General features: G+C 43.1%; 1 protein-coding gene across 1 annotated transcript; it reads left to right on the top strand.

Annotated features, from left to right (window-relative positions):
- Positions 1-204: 204 nt before the first annotated feature.
- On the top strand, positions 205-12,572 carry LOC308051783 (glutaredoxin-like protein C5orf63 homolog; the record flags this gene model as incomplete). Its single annotated transcript, XM_080362416.1, has 4 exons — positions 205-217; positions 6,281-6,401; positions 11,584-11,640; positions 12,393-12,572. Exons 2-4 carry the CDS (start codon positions 6,285-6,287, stop codon positions 12,570-12,572), a joined length of 354 nt encoding a protein of 117 aa, XP_080218542.1. The 5' UTR covers positions 205-217; positions 6,281-6,284.
- Positions 12,573-22,046: the final 9,474 nt, after the last annotated feature.

A 22,046-nucleotide genomic window follows, 5' to 3' on the forward strand; every position in this document is an offset into this window, starting at 1 on the left:
TCCCACCCGGCGGGACAGGGGCTTCGCGGGGAGCTGGGAGCCCCCAAGAAAGGGCTCCGGGCACAGGGCCGCGGCAGGAGGGAGGGGAGAGATGGGGGCGGGCGGGGCAGGCGGGCTACCAGCAGGGGGCGCCGCAGCAGCGGCGGGCGCTGCTTCCTGCCCAGCGGGGCCGCGCCGCCTTGCCCGCGCCGCGCCGTTCGCCGGGAGCCCGCGTCAGGTGGGTGAGCGCAGCCCGGGCCCTTGCCGTAGGCCCGGCTCGTCCTACGGGGCCTCGGGAGTGGCCCCGGCCCGCCCGGGTTAACGGCGGCTGGTGCCGAGCTCGGGCCGCGGGGCCTCCCCGGCGCTGGCGTTGCAGGCGCGGCGGGCCCGGGCCGCAGCTCCCTGCCGGCACCGGGCCTGGGGAGGCCGCCCGGGAGGCAGAAGCCGGGCAGAGGGTATCGGGCGCCGCTGGCCGAGCCCCGGGCGGCCGGCGCTGCCACTCGCCTGCGCTCCCGTTTCTGCGTATGCTTTGAATGTCTGTCTGTAGAGGGCATTATAGGTTTAGAAAACAGCATCAAAATACATCAGGCTTTCTCGTTACAGGAGACAATGGAAAAGACGTTTGGATACACTCTTTACGCGATTTGGCTCCACCTCGGCCCTTGGCGGGGAATAGATCCTTTAGCTGAAAAGTTTTCAAATGGAGATGTGTATAACAGTCTTTTAAACTCTGTTATAATTTTACTTCACGTTAGTGTTCCATTGCACATGCAAGTTCTTCAGTGTTTAGAAATAGAGTTGTGGCCATTACAGCAATCTGTTGACTGCCTTTTATATTGTCGGAAATGTGGACTACAGGCCCTGGACCAGACTCTAGAATGGATACCTCTGGAGTGATCACTATGAAAATTTGTTGCACAATGGGATGAAATTATACTCTTAATATTTTCTGGGATGGAATGCTGTGGGTTTGTGGCATTTACCCCAGATTACTGCAGTTTGGAGGAGAAAATGTATAGAAATATGTATTGATTGATATGTAACATCACCTCACGGAAACAAGTGGTATTACTGATGATATTTTTTAATTTTGAGGTGGTGTAAAAACCTGATTCTTCCTTAAAGACCTTCAGAGTTATGTGTATTTGCAAAAAGAGGCTTAAGATTCTCCTGTATTTTTCATGCCTCCTCTGAAAAGAGGCTGATGGGGTAAAAACCATGTGGGGATCTCAAATACTACAGGATTTGGTGTCTCTACTCACACGTCCTCCTTGGTCTCTTGCTGTGGCACCATATTTTCTTGTTCAGTGTTTCCTTGCTAAGGAATCAAAATGACAGCAGCATTCTGCCAGCAAGTTTGCTTTCCTTGATGGCCGTAGCTGGTTTTGAATGAAGGACAATAAAAAAAGGCTGTTTTAAACCACGACTGACTTGGGCCATCAGCACATATTCTTACATTTGCATCTGCTTGCTTTCCTCATTGTCTGTCCTACTAGACTGAGCATTAAATGGGGGGTAAGGGTCAGTTTAATAGATACTAAATTTCTTTAAGACAAATGGCTAAAAAATGTCTAGGACATTTTCAGTGTAATGTTTTCCATGTTCCTGATATGTTACTGTTACCTTGCAGAAAGAGGTGTTGTGATTTGTCCAGGCAGTCCCTTTTTGCTGTCAAACCCAGGTTAAGGTTCCAAAATCAAATTCTACATTAATGTCAACTGTATACAGACAAATGCCTGCAAAGTCGTAATAATTTCATCCTGTTGTATCTGTATACAAATCCATGGAAAATAAGACATAATCCTGTCCATATATGTTGATCATTAGGCATATAAAACATTCAGAACCACAGACAATAGCATATCAGTGATTTGAAGCTGAGATTATTTAAGAGTATATAGCATTGCTGGGTACATAGTTGGAGAAAAAAACAGCCATGCTTGCCTTTCCTTGGTTGATGCTAAAATAAGGTTTATACAGATTATTGTCTCGTCTAAATAATGGCTAGTTTTAGTGTCACATTTTATTTTTCCAGCAGATGAGGATTTATTAGGTGATGGAAATTCTGTTACCAGGAAATTAGTCCAGTTTGGCTTTGCAAAACAGCATGGGCCAAATTCCAGACTTATAAGCATCATTTGTTAAATCATTCTGTAGTATACAAAAGGGTAAGTTCAGATGTTTGCAAGCATCCTTAATATGAATTACATATTAATTTTGTTCCTCAGACAAATCTTTATAATTGTTTGGGGACAGGCTAAGGAGAGCTCCTGAAAAATCATGTTGAAAGATTTTGTGTGTGTTCGTAGCATTTTAGTTACTTCATAACAAAAGACAGATATGATACAGATGTGAGCAGGACTTGAATGTCGTGGGGCATCTGTGCAACACTTTTTGTCAGTGATGAAACCAGCATGGAAGTGACCTCTGTGGCTGGAGCTCTGCATTCCAGAAATGTTCCTCAGCTCAGTGCAGGTCAGTGTTGGGAACCTGCTTGTGCACAAGGTAGTGTGCAAGCATTAAACACCTGTGTGGCTCTGGAATGCTGTTCAGACAAATTGAGCTGCTGCAGCAGATTTGACTGGTGAGTGATTAGATATTCACTTTCACCAGCTCCTGATCAATAGCAACTATACTTAAACCTTTGTAATATTAGAAGTCTTCAGTGTTTGTGCAAAACCACTGCTATTTAGTTTTTTCCACATCTTATTTTACTTAACCCAGTAAAATACAATTAGTAAATTCTGCTGATTTAAAAGCAAATTTCTATGGGGGCAGAGTCTCAGTGGCAGTCCTGTGAAGCTGGAGTTGCACTATGCTTTATTCCTGGTTAAATGTAGCAGGTCTCACTGCTCTCCTTCCCAGTGATGCTTTCTGGCAACTGTGGGCTTTGGAAGCCTAGGGAAATCAAGCTGTATCATGTTTACTGTGGGAACATGATGCCATCTGACAGTATCTCACCCTCCCTGAGGGCTAGATGTCTCAAACTGCTTTATGCTTTTTTATGCGCCTTTTTTTAAATGGTTTTTATTTTTTATGAAGTTCAACAATGGCAAGTGCCAGATTTTGCACCTGGGATACGGCAACCCTGGGTGTACATACAGACTGGGGGACGAGATGCTCTAGAGCAGCTCTGCAGAGAGGGATCTGGGGGTTCTGGTTGATGATGACAAGTGATGATGACAAGTGATGATGACAAGTTGAACATGAACCAACAGTGCCCTGGCAGCCAAGAGGGCCACCCGTGTCCTGGGGTGCATCAAGCACAGCATTGCCAGCCGGGCGAGGGAGGTGATTGTCCCACTCTGCTCTGCACTGGTGCGGCCTCACCTGGAGCACTGTGTGCAGTTCTGGGCAACACAGGATAAAAAATATGTTACACTACTGGAGAGTGTCCAGAAGAGGGCTACAAAGTTGGTGGAGGGTTTGGACGGGAAACTATGAGGAGCAGCTAAAGTCACTTGGTTTGTTCAGCCTGGAGGAAACTGCGGGGAGACCTCATGGCGGCTACAGCTTCCTCACAAGGGGAGGAGGAGGGGTAGGCGCTGATCTTTTCTCTTTAGTGACCAATGACAGAATCCAAGGGAATGTCAGGAAGATGTGCCAAGGGAGGTTTAGGTTGGACATTAGGAAAAGGTTCTTCACCCAGAGGGTGGTGGAGCACTGGAACAGGCTCGCCAGGGAGGTGTCATGGCCCCAGCTGGGCCTGACAGTATTAAAGAAGAGACTGGACAACGTCCTCAGACACATGGTGTGAACTGTGAGGTTGTCCTGTGCAGGGACAGGAGTTGAACTCCATGATCCTTGTGGGTCCCTTCCAACTCAGGATATTCTATGATTCTATGTTGATGGAAGAGCAGAGCATGGCTGGGCCCTGGGTGGAAACGGGTCATTTTGTGAATCAGGATTAGTCCTTCAAGTCTTTTTATAGCTGGCTTTACAGTATGCCCTTAGTATAATTCTACATGGGTGAATAAATTGACGGCCAGGACTCTCTTTTCCTTAGGTTATTTATAAAAACATCCAGCCAGTCTTCTGCTAACTCTGGAAACAGCAGACTTGCTTCAGTGGTAGTACTGGTCAATGAAGATTTGCTCCTGAATTCCACAGACAGTGTTAAAATTGGTGAGAAAGTAAGACACTGCTTAGTTCTTTTTGCGACATCTTGAAGCTTAGATACTGATATTGTCTTATCCATTCCCCTTCAGTTGATGTTTTGGTAGGAGTTGTCCACTGGACTCAAGTTTACTAGAGGGTGGAGGGGTCAAAAAAGGGTATATGAGGGAGTGAACCAGGGCCATTTTGTATACGTGTATATATGGAGGAATAAGATAAATGGAAATCTAGCCATTATGCATTCTGCTGTTCACAGAACAATTTGGAGGCATTTTCCTTGTTTTGAAGGCACAAAATTTGGCTTGCTGGGCTGGCAACAAAAGCGTTCATTTAAAAAGTTGCCAGAATGCAGACTATTTGTTTTGGCATTTTAATCTTGCATGTGAGCAGGCCAACATGCTACAATTTTTTATGCTAAAACCACATCCATTCTGGGCACCTATTTACTATGGATGTAAACATTTCTAAGTGTGGCTGAGGCTATTTACTGTCATCCAGATTTGCATTTTTCCAAAAGGTTCAAAGCTTATTTTTGTATCCATTATGTAAAATCCCAGACAATTAGATTTCTACCTGGCTAAGTAAAACAAATGCAGTAGCTGCCAGGACTGTGGGCTATGGCAGTGTGTGCTGAACCAGTCGCCTGAACTTTGCAGTGACAGCATGTGTACTGCTCTGCACCTGCAGCTGACTCTTACTGGTATCAAGCCTGACATGTACACATGAAGAACCCTTTCTGACACAAACTAAACAGTAAGCCCAAAGCCTGTTCATTGCAGAGTACTCTGTTTGAGGCAACTTTATTTTTTATGTGCTCAAAGATAAAAATTCTTATTCTTTCCTAGCAGCTGAAATTTGATAATTCAGGCTATTATTTTCAAAGGGTAATACCTTTTCTTTGTATTTTCTCTGTTGAAACTTCTTCTGGAAACATGGCAAGTTACCTTTACCAGAGTCTTCTAGAAAAAAAAAAAAAAAGTGTATTTGACAGTGCAGAAAGGCTGGTGGAACAGTGTCATGTCACCCATTTGGTTTATCTTGTGGTTGTTGCTTAGAAACACAGCAGTCGGGTAGCCTTAACTGTAGAGTCCACTGCAATGTTTTGTTCTTCCTTAGAAGTTATGCTGGCTAAACTGCCTCTCTTTGAACAAAACTATATAATGTTAGTACTGAGAGATTCAGTGAATGCACTAGGCTCTTTTTTTACTGAACTTCCTAAAGCATGCTTATCAGTTGTAATGTAGTCCTGCTGCTACTTACGTTATTTAAACTTGTGCCATTACCTTGTGTATTTGTGGTTAGTTTTAGTTAATAGAACTACGGTTAAGTCATGTCTGAACAAAAGCAGTTTGACTTTATGTAAAAAGGACTTGATTTTTCCCCAGTGTAAACTCTGATGTTAAATGTCATATCTGCCAATGGTTTCCATACAGACTGTTGCTTCTGGTTTTTCCATTTCAGCCATAAAATGCCGTGTAAATTTCTCATTAAGACAAAAATGTAAAGGAAGCACTGTTGTTATTAGTGTTACAAATAGGTGACTTCAAGACTCCAATATGATACCCTTCAACAACACTAAATTTACTTGAACTCTTCCACAGAAATGACAAACCCATCAACATCTTTCATAAATTAATTTACTGTTGCAGGACTCAGCAATATGCATGCTTTGGATATTACCAAGTTAAATTGTCTTGGGTGCAGCTTTTTGTTCACTGCAGAAAGCATTATATTCTGATTAGGTACAGATTAGTTTTTTGATGGAATAATTTTAGTAAGTAGAATATGTCAAGCACTGCAGCAAGATTACTGAGGTTCAAAGCACAGCATTTTGCATTTTGCTAATATCATGTAATTCTTACTGGCATCTATGCAGTTGAAACAGCGTAATGCATTTATCTCAGCATTTGTGTCAGGGAATTTAAAAGAGGCATTTCAGCAAGAAAACATAGGGGTCATTTTTAAAATGGAAGTACACTCTTTGAGCCATGTAATGGTTCTGGCATGCTGCATAGTAAACCATTTTTCTGATTAAGGTGTTGATACTGTGAACATAAAAATCCTGGGAAAATGGTTTGATTGTATTTTAGCACTGCAATTTAATTATCACATTTATGTTAACATTAAATTTCATGAGCTATAACCTGCCACGAAACAGTTAAACATTTTATTTTTGTCTTAACAGGACAATGGTGCTTTGTTTTCTGAGCAGAACACTGCAGCTAGGAAGGTATTCATGCAGTCCACTGGGGAGACACCTCTGTTCAGCCAGTGCAAATAAGCCAGTGTTGACTTTATTCACCAAGGTAAAAGTTGTTTACGGAATAAATCTGTGCAAGACTGCATATTTATCAGCTTTAATGTACATGAATCCCAGATGAAGGAGCTTGGTCATGTTTTTCGTCCCCTTCAAATGGATGTAGTATTGGGCATTTTACTTTGGGGTTCTTCCACACCAGGGTTTACAGCACAGTCTTACTCTCATTGTAGCAAGCAAGTAGTTACAACCAAGAAATGAAGATTTCAGGACAGTTGTGGCTCAGTAACACTACAGTCCATTCACTAGTTGAAAATTGTTCTCTAACTCCCAGGATTTCATCCTGGAAATGGAGAACAAAGATGAGTTGTTTTACGTAATCTGCTCAGAACAAGCATCAACTGCCGAAGCAGGCTTCTCAAAGCACTCATAATTTCCACACTGCCTGTGAGACTGAAAATATATCCAAGTAGTGTTAGTAGTGCACAAGGAAAAAGTAGATTGTGCTTTACCCTCTTTATGCTGTATTGTCTGTGTAATGCTAACAAGAGTAAAATGAAGGCAAAGGCTTTTCCGTAGCATGAGCAGATAGGATTCTTAAGCATAGTTAGAAAACAGATGTGATCAGCAGGAATGGTAATTTGTGAACTGTCACCTTTCATGAATTGTCATTAAGCCTGTGTTACCTGCAGAGGTCCTCTGCACTTTGAGACAGGGTGGTACACAGTGGGCTATGCTGCATTTGTATGGTTGATGTAACCCTTAAGATGGGAATCACTAGAAATGCAAAGGACTGAGAATGTTGACATCAGTATGGCGTTATCTGTTGGAGATGGATGTGATTACAATAATTTCCTCCTCCTGCACAATGTTTGTTCATACCATCCCTAGCCATAAAGAGTGTTTTAACTGAAGAAGATATGAATAGGATAAAAAATAAAAGGTCACCATCTGTTTATTAATCAGAGCAATGCGTGCTATAAGAAGAATGGTACTTAAAAGTTACAGTTCTCTCTTCCCGTGCCTGATTCTGCATGAACTCATTCATAATGCAAATGTGATAAGGTAGGGAATAATGATCTTACCTTTGGGTAAATAACTGGAAAAAAGCTCTTTGTATGATTGTTTTGTGTTTTAAAATTTTCAATTAGTAAGACACTGTATGAAATCAAATTTTCTAAAAGCCGAGTTCAAGTAGTTCTCGAAAGTGGCCTCTGCTTGAATATGCTTTTAACTTAAAATGTTTTTAATGTCTGATACCACTGGCAATTGCAAAGCAAAATGTAGAGTACGTCAAAATAAATCTAATCTGCACTCAGTTTATGCTAATTAACTCTGTCCCCCTTCCTTCCTATTTTTAAGAATAAGGAGAAAAGAGGAGGAGAAGACAGGGGGGAGCTATGACTTCTGTAGCCACTTCAAACTGATAGAAGCTATCACTGCCAAATAGTTTTCCCCTTGCAGGCCCCTTTTATGCCAATACAAGCATCTGCAACAACTGCTTCAGGTTAAAAACAAAGTTGGTTTGATTTGGGTTTTTTGCAAGGTTACTGTTAACTCAGATCAGTTCTCCTGACTAGCTCTGCTGTAGAGCTGAGTGCTTGTGGCAGCACAAAAGAAGTAGTAGCAGGAAGATGAGTCTGCTTCCTTCAGCACCAGTGCTAGCTTAAAATGACCACAGAACAGCAGTCTGTACTGGTTTTGGCTGGCACGGAGTTAATTTTCTTCCTAGTAGCTGGCATAGTGCTCTGTTTTGGATTTAATATGAGAATAACGTTGATAACACAATGATGTTTTAGTTATTGCTGAGCAATCAAGAACTTCTCTGCTCCTCACACCACCACACCAGTGAGTAGGTTGGTGGTGCACAAAGAGTTTGGAGTGTACACAGCCAGGATAGCTGACCTCGACTGAGCAAAGGGATATTCCAGACCATGTGATGCCACACTCAGCATATAAACTGAGGGAAGAAGAAAGGAGGGAGGGATATTGAGAGTGATGGTATTTGTCCTCCCAAGTAACAGTTACAGGTGGTGGAGCCTTGCTGTCCTGGAGATGGCTGCACACCTGCCTGCCCATGCAGAGTACTGAATGAATTCCTTGTTTTGCTTTGCTTGCATGTGCAGCTTTTGCTTTACTTATTAAACTGTCCTTGTCTCGGCCCAACAGTTTTCTCACTTTTATTCTTCTGATTCTCTCCTACATCCTGTCTGGGGAGGGTGAGTGAACAGCTGTGTTGTTTAGTTACTGGCTGGGGTTCAACCATGACAGCAACATAAATGGCAATTATCTGTAGAAATAACACTGTCCCTTATACCACATGTATTGTCTATCACATCTAGCTATCAACACAGCATATGTCACTTTGGGAAGAGCTTTTTACTACTTCAGCAGTAGGAGTCCCTTTTGCCACTGTAATATATATCTGAGAGAGAAGGTTGTCCAAGACAGCTTTATCCAGGTAGCCTTATTATAAATTACCAGAAAGCAAGTGATGGTACACATACTGTTGCACTGTTCTACTGAAAAATATGTACTAATATAAATGGTCTGTTTAAACAGATTTTACTCCTGGTTTAAATAGTTCACTTTCTGATTTTAAACCAGTTCCAGTTTTATTATTAGCAGGTAGTGGTTGGACTAGATGATCTATCAAGGTCCCTTCCAATCCCTAACATTCTGTGATTCTGTAACAGGAATAAAAACATATTCTTTGCTAAGTATCACAGTATGTTTGGGATTGGAAGGGACCTCAAGAGATCGTCTAGTCCAATTTCCCTGCTGGAGCAGGAACGCCTAGGTGAGGTCGCACAGGAACATGTCCAGGCGGGTTTTGAATGTCTCCAGAGAAGGAAACTCCACAACCACCCTGGGCAGCCTGTTCCAGTGCTCTGTCACCCTCACTGAGAAGAAGTTTCTTCTCAAATTTAAGTGGAACCTCTTGTGTTCCAGCTTGATCCCATTACCCCTTGTCCTATCATTGTTTGCCACCGAGAAGAGCCTGGCTCCATCCTTGTGGCACTCACCCTTTATATATCTGTAAACATTAATGAGGTCACTCCTCAGTCTCCTCTTCTCCAAGCTAAAGAGACCCAGCTCCCTCAGCCTTTCCTCATAAGGGAGGTGCTCCACTCCCTTTATCATCTTCATTGCTCTACGCTGGACTCTCTCCAGCAGTTCCCTGTCCTTCTTGAACTGAGGGGCCCAGAACTGGACACAATATTCTAGATGTGGTCTCACCAGGGCAGAGTAGAGGGGAAGGAGAGCCTCTCTTGACCTACTAACCACCTCCCTTCTAATACACCCCAGGATGCCATTGGCCTTCCTGGCCACAAGTGCACAGTGCTGGCTCATGGTCATCCTGTTGTCCACCAGGACCCCCAGGTCCCTTTCCCCTACACTGCTCTCTAATATGTAATTTCCCAACCTATACTGGAACCTGGGGTTGTTCCTGCCCAGATGCAGGACTCTACACTTTCCCTTGTTAAATTTCATCAGGTTATTCCCTGCCCAACTCTCCAGCCTGTCCAGGTCTCGCTGGATGGCAGCACAGCCTTCTGGCGTGTCAGCCACTCCTCCCAGCTTAGTGTCATCAGCAAACTTGCTGATAGTGCACTCTATTCCCTCGTCTAAATCGTTAATGAATATATTGAATAATACTGGCCCCAGTACTGACCCCTGAGGCACTCCACTAGATACTGGCCTCCAACTAGACTCTGCACCATTGACTACCACTCTCTGGCTTCTCTCCTTAAGCCAGTTTGTAACCCACCTCACTACTCTATTGTCTAGACCACACCTCCTCAACTTAGCAACTAGGATGCTGTGGGAGACTGTGTCAAAGGCTTTACTGAAGTCAAGGTAGGCCACATCCACCGCTCTGGCATCATCCATCCACCTTGTTGCATTCTCATAAAAGGCTATGAGGTTGGTCAAGCATGACTTACCCTTGGTAAAGCCATGCTGACTGTCCCTAATAACCCTCTTATCCTTGATATGATATCAGCTTAGTTTGTCAAATGCGTTTCTGTGATAGTTAGAAAGCTCTCCACAGGCCTAGGGGAACGGAGTATGTCCTACTGTGACTGTGATGAGCCTGGCATGTTACAAAACTGATGTGAAAGATCCTGAGGCATTCCTGTCAGTCACCGGTATCAGGTGTATCATTCCCTCCAAAAGTGACAAAAACTAGCAATAACACAGCGCTGTTGATCTTTAGTGTCTTGCATAGGTTTTCAGAGCATAGGGACTTGTATGTGTGGGAAAGACAATTTAGATTCTGTAGGAATTAAAAGAGTATTTAATCAAAATAAATTTCACATACAGGAAGTAAGAAATAGCTCTTTCAGATTAACTTCATGTTTAAACAAGCCCTTGGAAAACTTTTGGCAGGAGAGAGAGAAGGTATTTTCCAGCTGTGAGAGGTAGTTCATGGCAGAGGGACAGATCCATCACCTTCACCACCATATACTTTACTATGTGAAGTATAGGCCAAATTCTGCCATTACAAGCACTGAAGCAGCATGCCTTCATGTGAGTCACTCCTTCAGCTACACACTACTCTGATGGTCAAAATGCACGATCAACAGAAGTCAGCTGTATAACTGTAGTGGGAGACTAGAGAGTTTTCAAAAATGTGAGATTTTCTTCACCCCACCACAGGTCAAAACACTGCAGCTGTTTGCCAGTTCTCCTTGCTGGAGGCTACAATCCTGCCAGTTCTGCAAGTTGGAGGATCATGCTTACTTCCTTTCAGGCAAAGTCAGCCAAGTTATCTTAAATCACCTTCTTTTGCTATTTCAGCTAACCCAGGTGACTCGATCTGAAACAGATTAGAAGTTACTGGTGTGACTTCCTACCTGCAATTGTTTTCAGCTGGTGATGACAATGCTTTGAATATTCGTTGCTGCTGACCAAAAGAAGGCCTCTGTGCATTACCTTCCAAACCATGGCCTTGAATCCGCCTTTAGAAGAGCCATTGAAAAGTGTTAATTTGCACCATGAGGAAAATAATAACAAATGAGAAATATAATTAAATTCTGTGGCTGAATAGTTTATTTTCTTTATATCCATGCTGCACTGAAAAAGTAAACATCTAGAAAGCAGAAGGGTGGTATGGGGGAGGGAACCCACATTTACAGTAATGATCACTTGTCTCTGTGTGTTACTTTACAGTACAAATCTGTATGTTTTACTGTATGTTTTAACTTGGTCTGAATATTTTCCTTTAGAAACCATGCCCTCTGTGTGACGAAGCAATGGAAGTGCTTGAGCCATATAAGAAAAGGGTAACGTATTGCAATACTGTGTACGTTTTCTATATAGAAAGAAAAATTAGAATTCTTTCTTTGTTAAAGAACATTACTTGGATTTATTTGCATCTTATTCTTTTATGGCTGACTTATTCAAGACAATTTCAGCACTGATTTCCATAAAACTCATTATCAAAAGCATTTTGTGACAATGCTACTCAAATATTGGCGAAGTAAACCAATACACGCCTCATCGCAATATGTTTTAAAACCACTGCTTTTGTATTGCCTTGTCTGATAAAGGAGTTTGCAACATTTATGAGGCAAGTAATTGTATCATTTGGGAAGGACGTTAGTAAGTGGGCCTTCAGATATTTGAACTATATGTGATTACAGTTTTTCTGTTCTTCAGCCAGATTTTGAGACCTTTCTTGACAGAAGAAACTGTTAACAGAATCATTAGGGTGTTGCACTTTGCTGCCTAACAGGCACCTCTTGTTTTGCCAGCTACACATTTGTTGTGGTTGGTGTTCACAGGAGACTGCACGGAAGGTGAAGAATGATGTTCTAGACTAGGGAGAGTGCCCTTTGTGGACATGCAGCCAAGGATTGTGGCTACATACATTTTGTATGCACAAAATTGGCAGTTTTCTACAACATGGAAGAATAAATCCGAAAGCACCAAGAAAACTTCCTTGCATTTCTGAAAATAAAAAATCAATTGAAGGAAAAGTAAGTGTTGTTTTTCAGTGCCCTGAAAGTACTAACGTATTTGTTTTCTGTCACAGTTTGTTTTGCAGGAGGTGGATATTACCCTTCCAGAGAACTCAGCATGGTATGATAAATACAAATATGACATACCTGTTTTTCATTTAAATGGGAAGTTCCTAATGAAGCATCAAGTAGACATTCAAAAGTTTGAGGACCAGCTTACGAAGCTGGAGTTGCAAGATGATGGAAACCAGTGAAGAAAATGCAGCTGCTTTGGTGTGCATTTGAAAGGACTGTGCAACATAAATTGGGTGAAAAAGCAGTATTCGTTACCTTGCCATATGTTTCTTAGAACATACAGTACCAGTTTCCTAAAAAACTTAAGTGATTCATTTTTTGTGTGTGTGTTATCCTCCAGCCCAGCTAGTAGCAGTCTTTTCTGTACCATTCATTTGCTGCTATCCTAGGCTGGCTTTTTATTGAGGGAATAAATGCTGCTCCATAACAGCAGATAAAGTGAAATGTGTTTGTATTGGGTTTGTGTGGCAAGGTTTTGGTAGCTGGAGAGACAGGGGAGACTTCTGTGAGAAGCTGCTAGAAGCTTCCCCTGTATCTGACAGAGCTGATGTCAGCCAGCTCTGAGATGGACCCACCACTGGCCAAGGCTGTGATAACATATTGAAGAAGGAGAAAAGAAAAACCAACTCCTGTGCCGCAGCAGCTGGAGGAGAGGAGTGAGAATATGTGAGAGAGACAGCTCTGCAGACACCAAGGCAACCGAAGACAGAGGGCAGGAGGTGTTCCAGGCACCAGAGCAGAGATTCCCCTGCAGCCCGTGGTGCAGGCCATGGTGAGGCCGGCTGTTCCCCTGCAGCCCATGGAGGTCCACAGTGGAGCAGAAATCCATCTGCAGCCCAGGGAGGACCCCACACCAGTGCAGGTGGATGCCCAAAGGAGCCCCTGGAGCTGGAGCAGGCTCCTGGCAGGACTTGTGACCCTGTGATGGGCCCAGGCTGGAGCAACCTGTTCAGAAGGGACCCACGCTGAAACAGTTTGTGAAGAACTGCAGCCTGTGGGAAGGACTCACATTTGGAGAAGTCGTGTGGAGAACTCTCTCCTGGGAAGGACTACACAGTGGAGCAAGGGAAAAGTGTGATGAGTCCTCCCTCTGAGGAAGAAGAAGTTGCAGAAACATGGGATTAACTGACTCAAACCCCAATTCCTTGTCCCCCTGTGCTGCTTGTGGGGGGAGGACGTGGAGAAAATTGGGAGTAAGGTTAAGCCTGGGAAGAAGGGAGGGGTGGGGGGAAAGGTGTTTTTAAGATTTGGGTTCTATGTCTCATTATCCTACCCTGATTTGATCAATATTAAGTTAACCTAATTTTCCCAAGTCAAGTCTGTTTTGCTGGTGATGCTAATTGGTGAGTGTGTGATCTTTGTCCTGATCTCAGCCCACAAGCCTTTTGATACATTTTCTCTCCCTTGTCCAGCTGAGGAAGGGGAGTGATAGACCAGCTTTGGTGGCCAACTGTCACTAACACATGAATACTTTATGTTTCTTCTAATGGGATGAACATATGTTTCACTTAAATCTATTTTATCCACTACAGCAAGCTTTCAGCTCCTTAGTACCTGAGTTACTCCCAGCCACAAGAAAAAATAAAAATAGAGTGAACTATAATTGAGCCAAAAGAACTAAATCTGTAGTGAAAACAGCATTTAATGTCTCCAAATATGTCTCTCTGAATGCTAATAAATTAATAAAATTAAAGTATGAAACCCTAAGAGTATCTTTAAAATTTTCCTGGCCTAAGATATCTGACTTCTCCCTTAGACTCCAATTATGTTCTTTAAAAAAATCTGTGCTTATATATGGTTTATTGTCCTGATTAGGCATGCTTGTGGCATAGTTCTCCGTCATTACAAATCCAGTGAAGAGAGAAAGCAAACTTCCTTGATATTATATGAACAATGTTTGGTCTTACGGACTAGAGTTCTGTGGTAATTGAGTCCAGTTGCTACACTGACAGGAATCACATTTCAGTTCTATCTGCGACACAACTGCAAATCAATTTATCATGTGGCAAGAATACAGTTTTATCAAGGGCTACTGCAGTTGTCTTGGTGCATTATTTCCAATGATGCAGAAGACCTGTTAAATATATTTTCAAGAGGAGGAGAAAGAATAAGGAAAAGTAAACTGTTTTATATTTAAGAGTCTGTAATAAGCACTGGAGAAAATTATTGGTATTTTTAATCTACTTAATGAATCCTTTAGCACAGAAGCAAATCCCTACCTGCTACATTTCTGTTCTTTATACCACGGTGGCAATCAGTCTTCTCTCATCACTAGAAATTTTAACAGGGACACTTGACAGATGTCTAAGACCATCAAGGAGTTTGCCCTATCTTGTCTCAAACAACTCAGGCAGGAAACATTGCAAGGAACCTGGAGACAGAGAAGGATGGAACCCTGCAGAGGCAGAGCAGCCGACTATTTTCCTCTACTTCCCTCTTGTGGGTGGGACATCATCTTGGGCATGCAGGTAGTTATTGACAAGTAAAACTGTGGTCAACTTGCTGGAAGGGAGTATGTGCTGCAGATCCCACCCCCAAATCTTCCAGAACACCCAAACCTTCTAGAACACACCGCTGGCAGGCACAAGACAGTTGACCAGACTACGTAAAGGTGAGTACGCACACTTACGGTGTCAACCCACCACCTACAGATCAAGACCACAACTCAGGACAACAGCACTGGATCCAAGGGTGGTGAAACCTCTACATTATCAGTCCATTTCTTCCTCCTTCTCCTCCCCTTTTTCTCTGTTTTTCCCCTCAATTTTAATATATTTTACTCCTTTTTATCAGATGTTGCGTGTTTTTACCTTAAAGCAGTTGATAAGGAAACCACACCTGTGCCATTGACATGTTTATCCACAGTTTCTTGACTGCTGTTTGTCATTAGAAAAACCAATAAATTGTTTAATATTGTTCCTCTGTCTCACTGTAGTGATGCCGCCACCTCTGCAGCCATGCTGAGCAGGGATAGCCCTTTTCAGGGGATTATAAAGATTCATCTCCCTTGTCACCCCCTGAGTGGGGCAAGATGGGGTGGGAAATTAAGACTTTCTTCCAGTTCAGCATCTTGAGTCCAGTCAGCAAGGGATTTTAAAGTAACCAAGAGTTCCCAAAAGTGAGAGCTGTGCTTTTTTTATAGCAGAGAGCTTTAGGTATGTTCAGCCACATAATCTAGCTATACTCTGAAATTTATAAGACTTCAGAAACTTCAGTTTCATGGCACTTCACCCTTCTCAAGAGGTCTGAAAAGAGAGTGGCATCAATAAGGATGAGCTTAGCAGATTTGCAAGAACTGGAGAGAAGTGTAGAAAGTTAATAATCTTGCTAAACCTGTTTAAGGCTTTTCATAAGCAATTCTCTAACTGATCCCAAACTGAAATTGCAATCAATTATTGCTTCTAAAGGAAAACACTCATCCTGCCTTCAGGTGACCAGTTTATTCTTCTCTTAGCCTTACTTTACCTTTAGAGCCTGATGCTTTATGCTGATGTGTTCCGTCACATTGTAGAGGAAGAGTAAGTTGAGAAGATTGTTAAAAAAACCCCAAGCTTCTCAGGAGTAAGTGACTGAACTTGAGTAACGCAGCAACGCGTTAAGTATGACACTTTCCCCAAAATGAGAAAAAAAAAAAAGGTAAAACTTGAAATACCAATTCTTGAATCATACAATTGTATGTATGTTGCAGCATAGCTTTGCACTATCCACGGTGCTTTTCATCACTATTGGCAGAAGAAAAGTACCACAGGGATGAAAACTTCTTTACTTTCTGCAGTTCAGAATTCTACAGTCAAACTTAAAAGTGTACCATAAGTTACTGTTAAATAATAGGTCTGAATTACCTCTGTATCAGCAAGCACCATTTGTTTTCGTTCTATAATATGAGAGTTTCAGAAGGCCCAGGTTTTTCATAGCTGAGGTTTTTGTAATAGGAGAACTGGTATACAGCACTCTTCAACCATAGTTCAAGTGCTTTTCTAAAATATAACATTATTACCTCAAAGATATGAACGACAGAGGTCACGTGGACTTGCCCCATTTCCCAATATGCATCACTGACAGAGGATGGAATAGCCATCAGAGAGCAATTTTGCTTTGTTTTATTTTTAATAAGGTCTCTTTTGGGAAGAAAAAAACGGAAGCTAAAAGCAAACTTGTTAATCATATAGGAGATGATTAATCCCTTGTTCTTTATTCATTCAGACTGTGGAGGCTTTCTTCTGTAGCAAATGCCAGATTTTTCCCCTCCCCTATAATTTGTAAAGTGGATGATAACAGGATCTTTATAATAGCTTTTGTCTATGGTCTAGTCTGTTATCAGGGAGATGGAGGTCTTCCATTAGTTCTGACTAGCTGCATATTCATATAGTGGACAGAGAAGGGGTGGCTGCTTCTTTCAACTTTTCTTCTGGTGTAAAATCAAACACAACCCTGCGTTGTGCATGCCTCAATTCTACTTTCCTTGTCAACACAAGCAGCAGATTCAGGTGTGTGAGAAAGGTCATTGTAGACCCATGTACAAGCCACAGGCTGGGACTCCAGGGTGACTGTCCTATGGTATGGAAAGATCACTGCCAGCCACTTCTCTCCAAACACCACCCTGTCCTTCCAAAGCTAAAAGATGGGATATACTGTCAAAGCCTTCCAGCAGTATCTGAGAAGATGTTACTGTTCTACTGTTTTAAGGGAGAGAAAGCTGTGTCCTCATCAGTTTGAACACAAATATAGGAAGCAGAAACAGTTAAACGTGGATCGTCCGTGGCACACCTCAAAGAAGGAGCTGTACTATAATTGTTTATAGATAGAAGTACCAGGCTCCTGGTTAATTTTGGACTGTAGGTGCTACTGCAGGTTTCTTGTTGCAAAATTAGGTTGTGTCAAGGTTGCTGAAGACATTATTCCCTTCTCTGTTACCTTCTCTGAGGAATACAAATTACTGAAGTAAAAATTCCAGGAGGCCACCTTCTCTTCCAAAGCCAGCAGCTCTGCTCAGTGGAATAATTAGGCACTCAATGACTGTCTTCACACTAAGAGTTCTCATCTTCTAAGTAGCAGATCAGAAAGAGACATGTTTCAGCATCATCTTCCATTTTCAGTCCTAGTCATATTAGTTTGTGATCCTATAGGCAAAATAATTCATTGACCTCAATAGGACCAGGATTTTACCTCAGTTAACTACTTTCAATTTGCTTTGATGTGTGGGGAGACTGAACAAGTGCTTGTGTGACTTAATATGACTAGCAGGTCTGCCATCTTAATTTTCCAAAAACAAGAGAGGATGTATCATTTGTAAATGTGAGGGTTTTTTCTCTTTTCTGAATATAATAAATGCCACAGGCTTCCAGCACATCCATCTCTCAAATCAAATGTGTTGAAGTATAACCACAAAATGAGAAGGCATATGCCTGTACTGAATATACATTTATGGAGGCATATGCAGCTTTGTTAAAAAGTGACAATTTACTCTTTTGACAGTGAACATTGTAAGGAGTGCAAAAGCTCCATGGTGTACTATATCTGTAACATAAAAAGAGCTTGAATCCAAGATGAACTTATTTCCTGTTTCTGATCAATTAAAAAATGATGTCCTGTATTCTCCCAGTAGCTATAAATAAAAATACCCATCAGGCTTACTTGTTTATATGTTCTACTTCCCTGACTCTTTATTCGTGTCTCTAAATTACACACAGTACGTAGAAGGGATTGTCTCATTTCTTCAAGCATAGCACTCCTAGCACAGTGTTTTTCCATCCACACTGGCCTTGGATACATAATCTCAGATTCCCTCCTAGCTCTTTAAAGAAAGGTCTTTCCATAGAGTTCCCATTTATATTGTATTTTTTATCTCTCTTATTAGCATCTAACTCACCAAAATAGCAAAAAAAATCTGCATGTAGGCTTAGCCAGTTCTGAAAGTATTAAACTCTTATTTCAGCCTTACACACGCATCCATCTTTAATCACATGGCCATCTGAATTAACTACAACTGCAGCAACATGTGGAAGTAAACAAAGCCACACTTGCAAGTGTTTGCAAGATCACAGCTCAATTTTTTGTACAGAGGCACGACTCTCCAGTCAGCTTTGCGCTATACTGCACCAATACAATGTCTGTTTTCTATCACGTCCTGCTGGCAAGGCTCCGTCCCATTCTGGTGAAGCTGCTGAACCTTGAATATCCAAATGTGAGTTCTTGCAGGGCAGGACTGGAGTTGTGAGATACATCTGAACAGGAAAGCTTCAGCATTTAGGGAACTCCAACTGAACACTGACTTGTGCTGCCTTGACAAAAGGCATGGTAAGAACAACAAAAACATGGTGTGTCCTACTCTCAACTCTCATAGGATTTCAGATCAAAGTCTAGTTCTTGGTCTTCATCTTCAGGCGAGAGTTCCCCAGGATAACAAAACGGTAAAATGAGTTCCTCCAGGAGACAGATAGTCTCGGGTGTCTGTCTTGACTGTGGAATGAACTGCAGCGACTGAGGCCACTCTGGACCTTCCACATTTTTCATTATATTGCCTTTCTGGAGTTTATACCGTTGACCAAAACTCTATGCACATTATACAAAATAAAGCCTCCCCAGTCATACACACATAAAAATCTTGCTGCAATGAGATACAATTACGTTCCCTTCTCCTGGGGAGAAAATGAAACAACATTATTTGTCATGCATTACTGGAATGTACCTAGATACTACAGTGATTAGGGCATATAAAACTGTCAGCTTTAACTCAGGGCCTTACTATGGGCTATATAATTTTAGCCTGTCTCATGAAGGAATGAGACTTGGACCATTTAATCATGTATCAGTCTAAGACTTTTACTTCCCTTCTCCCCTTCTCTGATTCCTTCCCAGGAACCTTTAACCCAGAGGCCAGTTCAAGAAAGTGATCCAGCTGGCGGTGAAGTTGTTTTGCTGTTGTTTGTTTGTTTTCTTTGTTGGTTTTGTTTTGTTTTCTGGTATTATAGTCCTAGAATTTTTCTGAAGATCTGCTCCCAGGAAGGTCATGGAAATCTCTCCATCCATATCCACCAGCTGGGGAAAAGCATGCTGAATGAAACCACCACACATTTTGGCCAGCTACTCCCAAGCAAGCAGCAGAAGGGTAGTTCTGTACTGATCATGACATTTAACATCTCTCATTCAGAGAGCATACCACAGCAAATATGCCAAGGAGTCATGTTGCTGCAGTAGAAGGAAGTTTATGGGATGAAGGACACCAATTCACTGGTAACCAGTGTCACTGATCTTGTTTCTCACAAAACAGTCTGTTTAGTTGGAGACAATTGCTTGAAAAGCATCACTACAAAATTCAGATGCTTAAAAAAGTGGTCAGAAACCACATTTATACACATCAATTTGGTGTGTGTGTAGGCCTAAATGCAAATTTAAGTTTCTGCTCTAAGCGGTGGGACACCCATTGCAGGAAGGTCTCCATGATGCCAAGGGCTACCACTGCAGATCAGTTTGCAAGGTTGGGTGCCAAATGACTTCATTACTGTTCCCACTCCAGTGAACATGTGAATTTTTGCTTAATTTAACCCACCTGCCTTCTGCCAAGATTTACTAAGTGACTCCAACAACCAGTGTTGGGGCCTCTCCTTTTAATACACAGGTGGCACCTGTATGCATCTTTCTGTGCCATTTGGAAGAGTAGCTGTGTCACTGGGAGTGAACATGCATCCATGTGCAAAGAGAGCCGGGATTTCTTGCTCCACTGGTGGGAAATCACATCAAAGGCAAAACCCCCACGTTGTTAGCCTTCTAGCAAAATTTAAGTATATCTTGGTGTTTTAATGTGTAGTTGTATCAAGAGGACACAGTCGTTGTACAGAAATAGAGCAAAATAGATACTATCTCAGCTCTGCGATGTTCATTCATTTTTGAATAAGGCAAGCAAGGTTGCTTTGAAAAGAACATGAAATGGAGAAGTATAATTAAGCAAACAAAAATATTAGACTTCATGTTTCCTTTAGGTTATTGACTGCTATCTTGGGAACTTGGAGCTGTCATTTTACACACAGCTTCAACGGAGTTTCAAGGACCTGAAGGTTTTCGTTGTCATCAACACGAGCTTCATGGTTGCAGCAGGCTTCAGAAAAGCTTCTTCTTTCAGACTACCAAGAAACAGGTATTTTGAGGTTTTAGCTTTGTGACAAGAAGCTGACGAGTTGTTTTTCATTGCCTGTTTGTTTTTTAATCCAGACTTGGGTGTCACGGCGTAGTATTTAACACCAAGACTTGCACACGCCTTTCCCGCTGGGCAAGGGGCGAGCCCGCGGGGGAAGCCACGCGAGGGGAGTCCCCGCGGGGGCGGTTGGGGACCGGGCCTTGGTGTCGCTGCCGCCCCGCGGGTGCCGCTGAGCCGGGCCGGGCCGTGCGGCGGCGGCGCTGCATGGCGGGGGCGGGACCGCACCGCGCCGCCGCCTCCGCCGTTGGGGCAATGAGTTGTGAGAGGCGGCGGCGCGGTGCGGTGCGGTGCAGTGCAGCCTCCCGCCCGCTCGGCTCCCGGGCTGGGCGGCGGAGCGGGTGAGCTAACGCGCGGCTGCTCGGGCGAGCGGCGAACAGCGGGAGCGGGGGCCGGCGCGGGGACGGTCGGAGTCCCCGCCTGTCCGTGGCCGGAGGCACCAGTGGGCCCGCGGCAGCGCCGCTCCCTGCGCTGCTGCCTGTGGATCTGCCGCGTCTCCCTGCGGCCCCGCGGGTCGGCGGCCATCCGCGCCCCCACGCACGCCGCTGGGTCCCCGAGGGGGCACTGCCTTCTCTAAGAGCCCGGCTGCGCCCCTGAACTTCGGCAGCGCTCCTCAGCGACGGTCCCCGTCGCTGCTTTACAGCCCGTCTGTGGAATTACGCCGGGTCCGCGCCAGGGAACGCAGCGGCAGAGGGACAGGACGCGTCTCGTCCCCGCGAGGAGGTGGAAGTCTGTGCGTGAGCGTCTGCCCGCGCGTGGGTTGATGGCAGCGAAGTCCTGTGGCGCCAGCGGAACTAAAATCACGGTACGTGGGTCGCTTGTGCGCTGGCGGCTTCTGGTAGTTGTTATTTTGTTTTTCGTTTGGCTGTTGAGTTTGTGTTTTGGAAGGACAGCTGAGGGTCCTGGTAGACGAAGTAAGTATGAACGGACACATGCGAATAAAAATGCCTGGCTCTGGGAGGAGGGTGTTATCTATATAGAGATGAATTATACCTTTTTTTTTTTTTTTTTTTTTGTAGCATAGCTGAGGTTTAATTTTAACACTATAAAAAAAAAAAAAAAATCAGAACCCAGTACCAGCAGTAAAAACGTCCAAGTTAAAGTGATCCAGCCAAAGACTCTTTCAGCCAGAGTTACCTTCAGTATTTGCTGGGAACAGGGGGTGAAAAAACAATAAACATATTTTTTTTCTGTTACAGAGCTTGTGACAAACCCATGCAATTTCTGAGATTCAGCCTTTTGCCTTTTTTATTTTCTTTCTTTTTTTTTTTTTTTTTTTTCTTTTCAATAACCAGGGATCATACAGCTCTTTACAGAGAAAAGGGATTATGAAACTGCTTGGTAGTAATGCCTGAATATGTCAGAGGAGTTTAACTTTCAGTGTCAATAAACTTTTAAACTTAATTTTAACCCTGTGTTGCACTCATCTTCGGACGTGGGCTGTTGATAGTATGTGCAGGAA

The sequence above is a fragment of the Nesoenas mayeri genome (genome assembly GCF_963082525.1).
Source record: "Nesoenas mayeri genome assembly, chromosome: Z".
Taxonomy (NCBI): Eukaryota; Metazoa; Chordata; class Aves; order Columbiformes; family Columbidae; genus Nesoenas; species Nesoenas mayeri.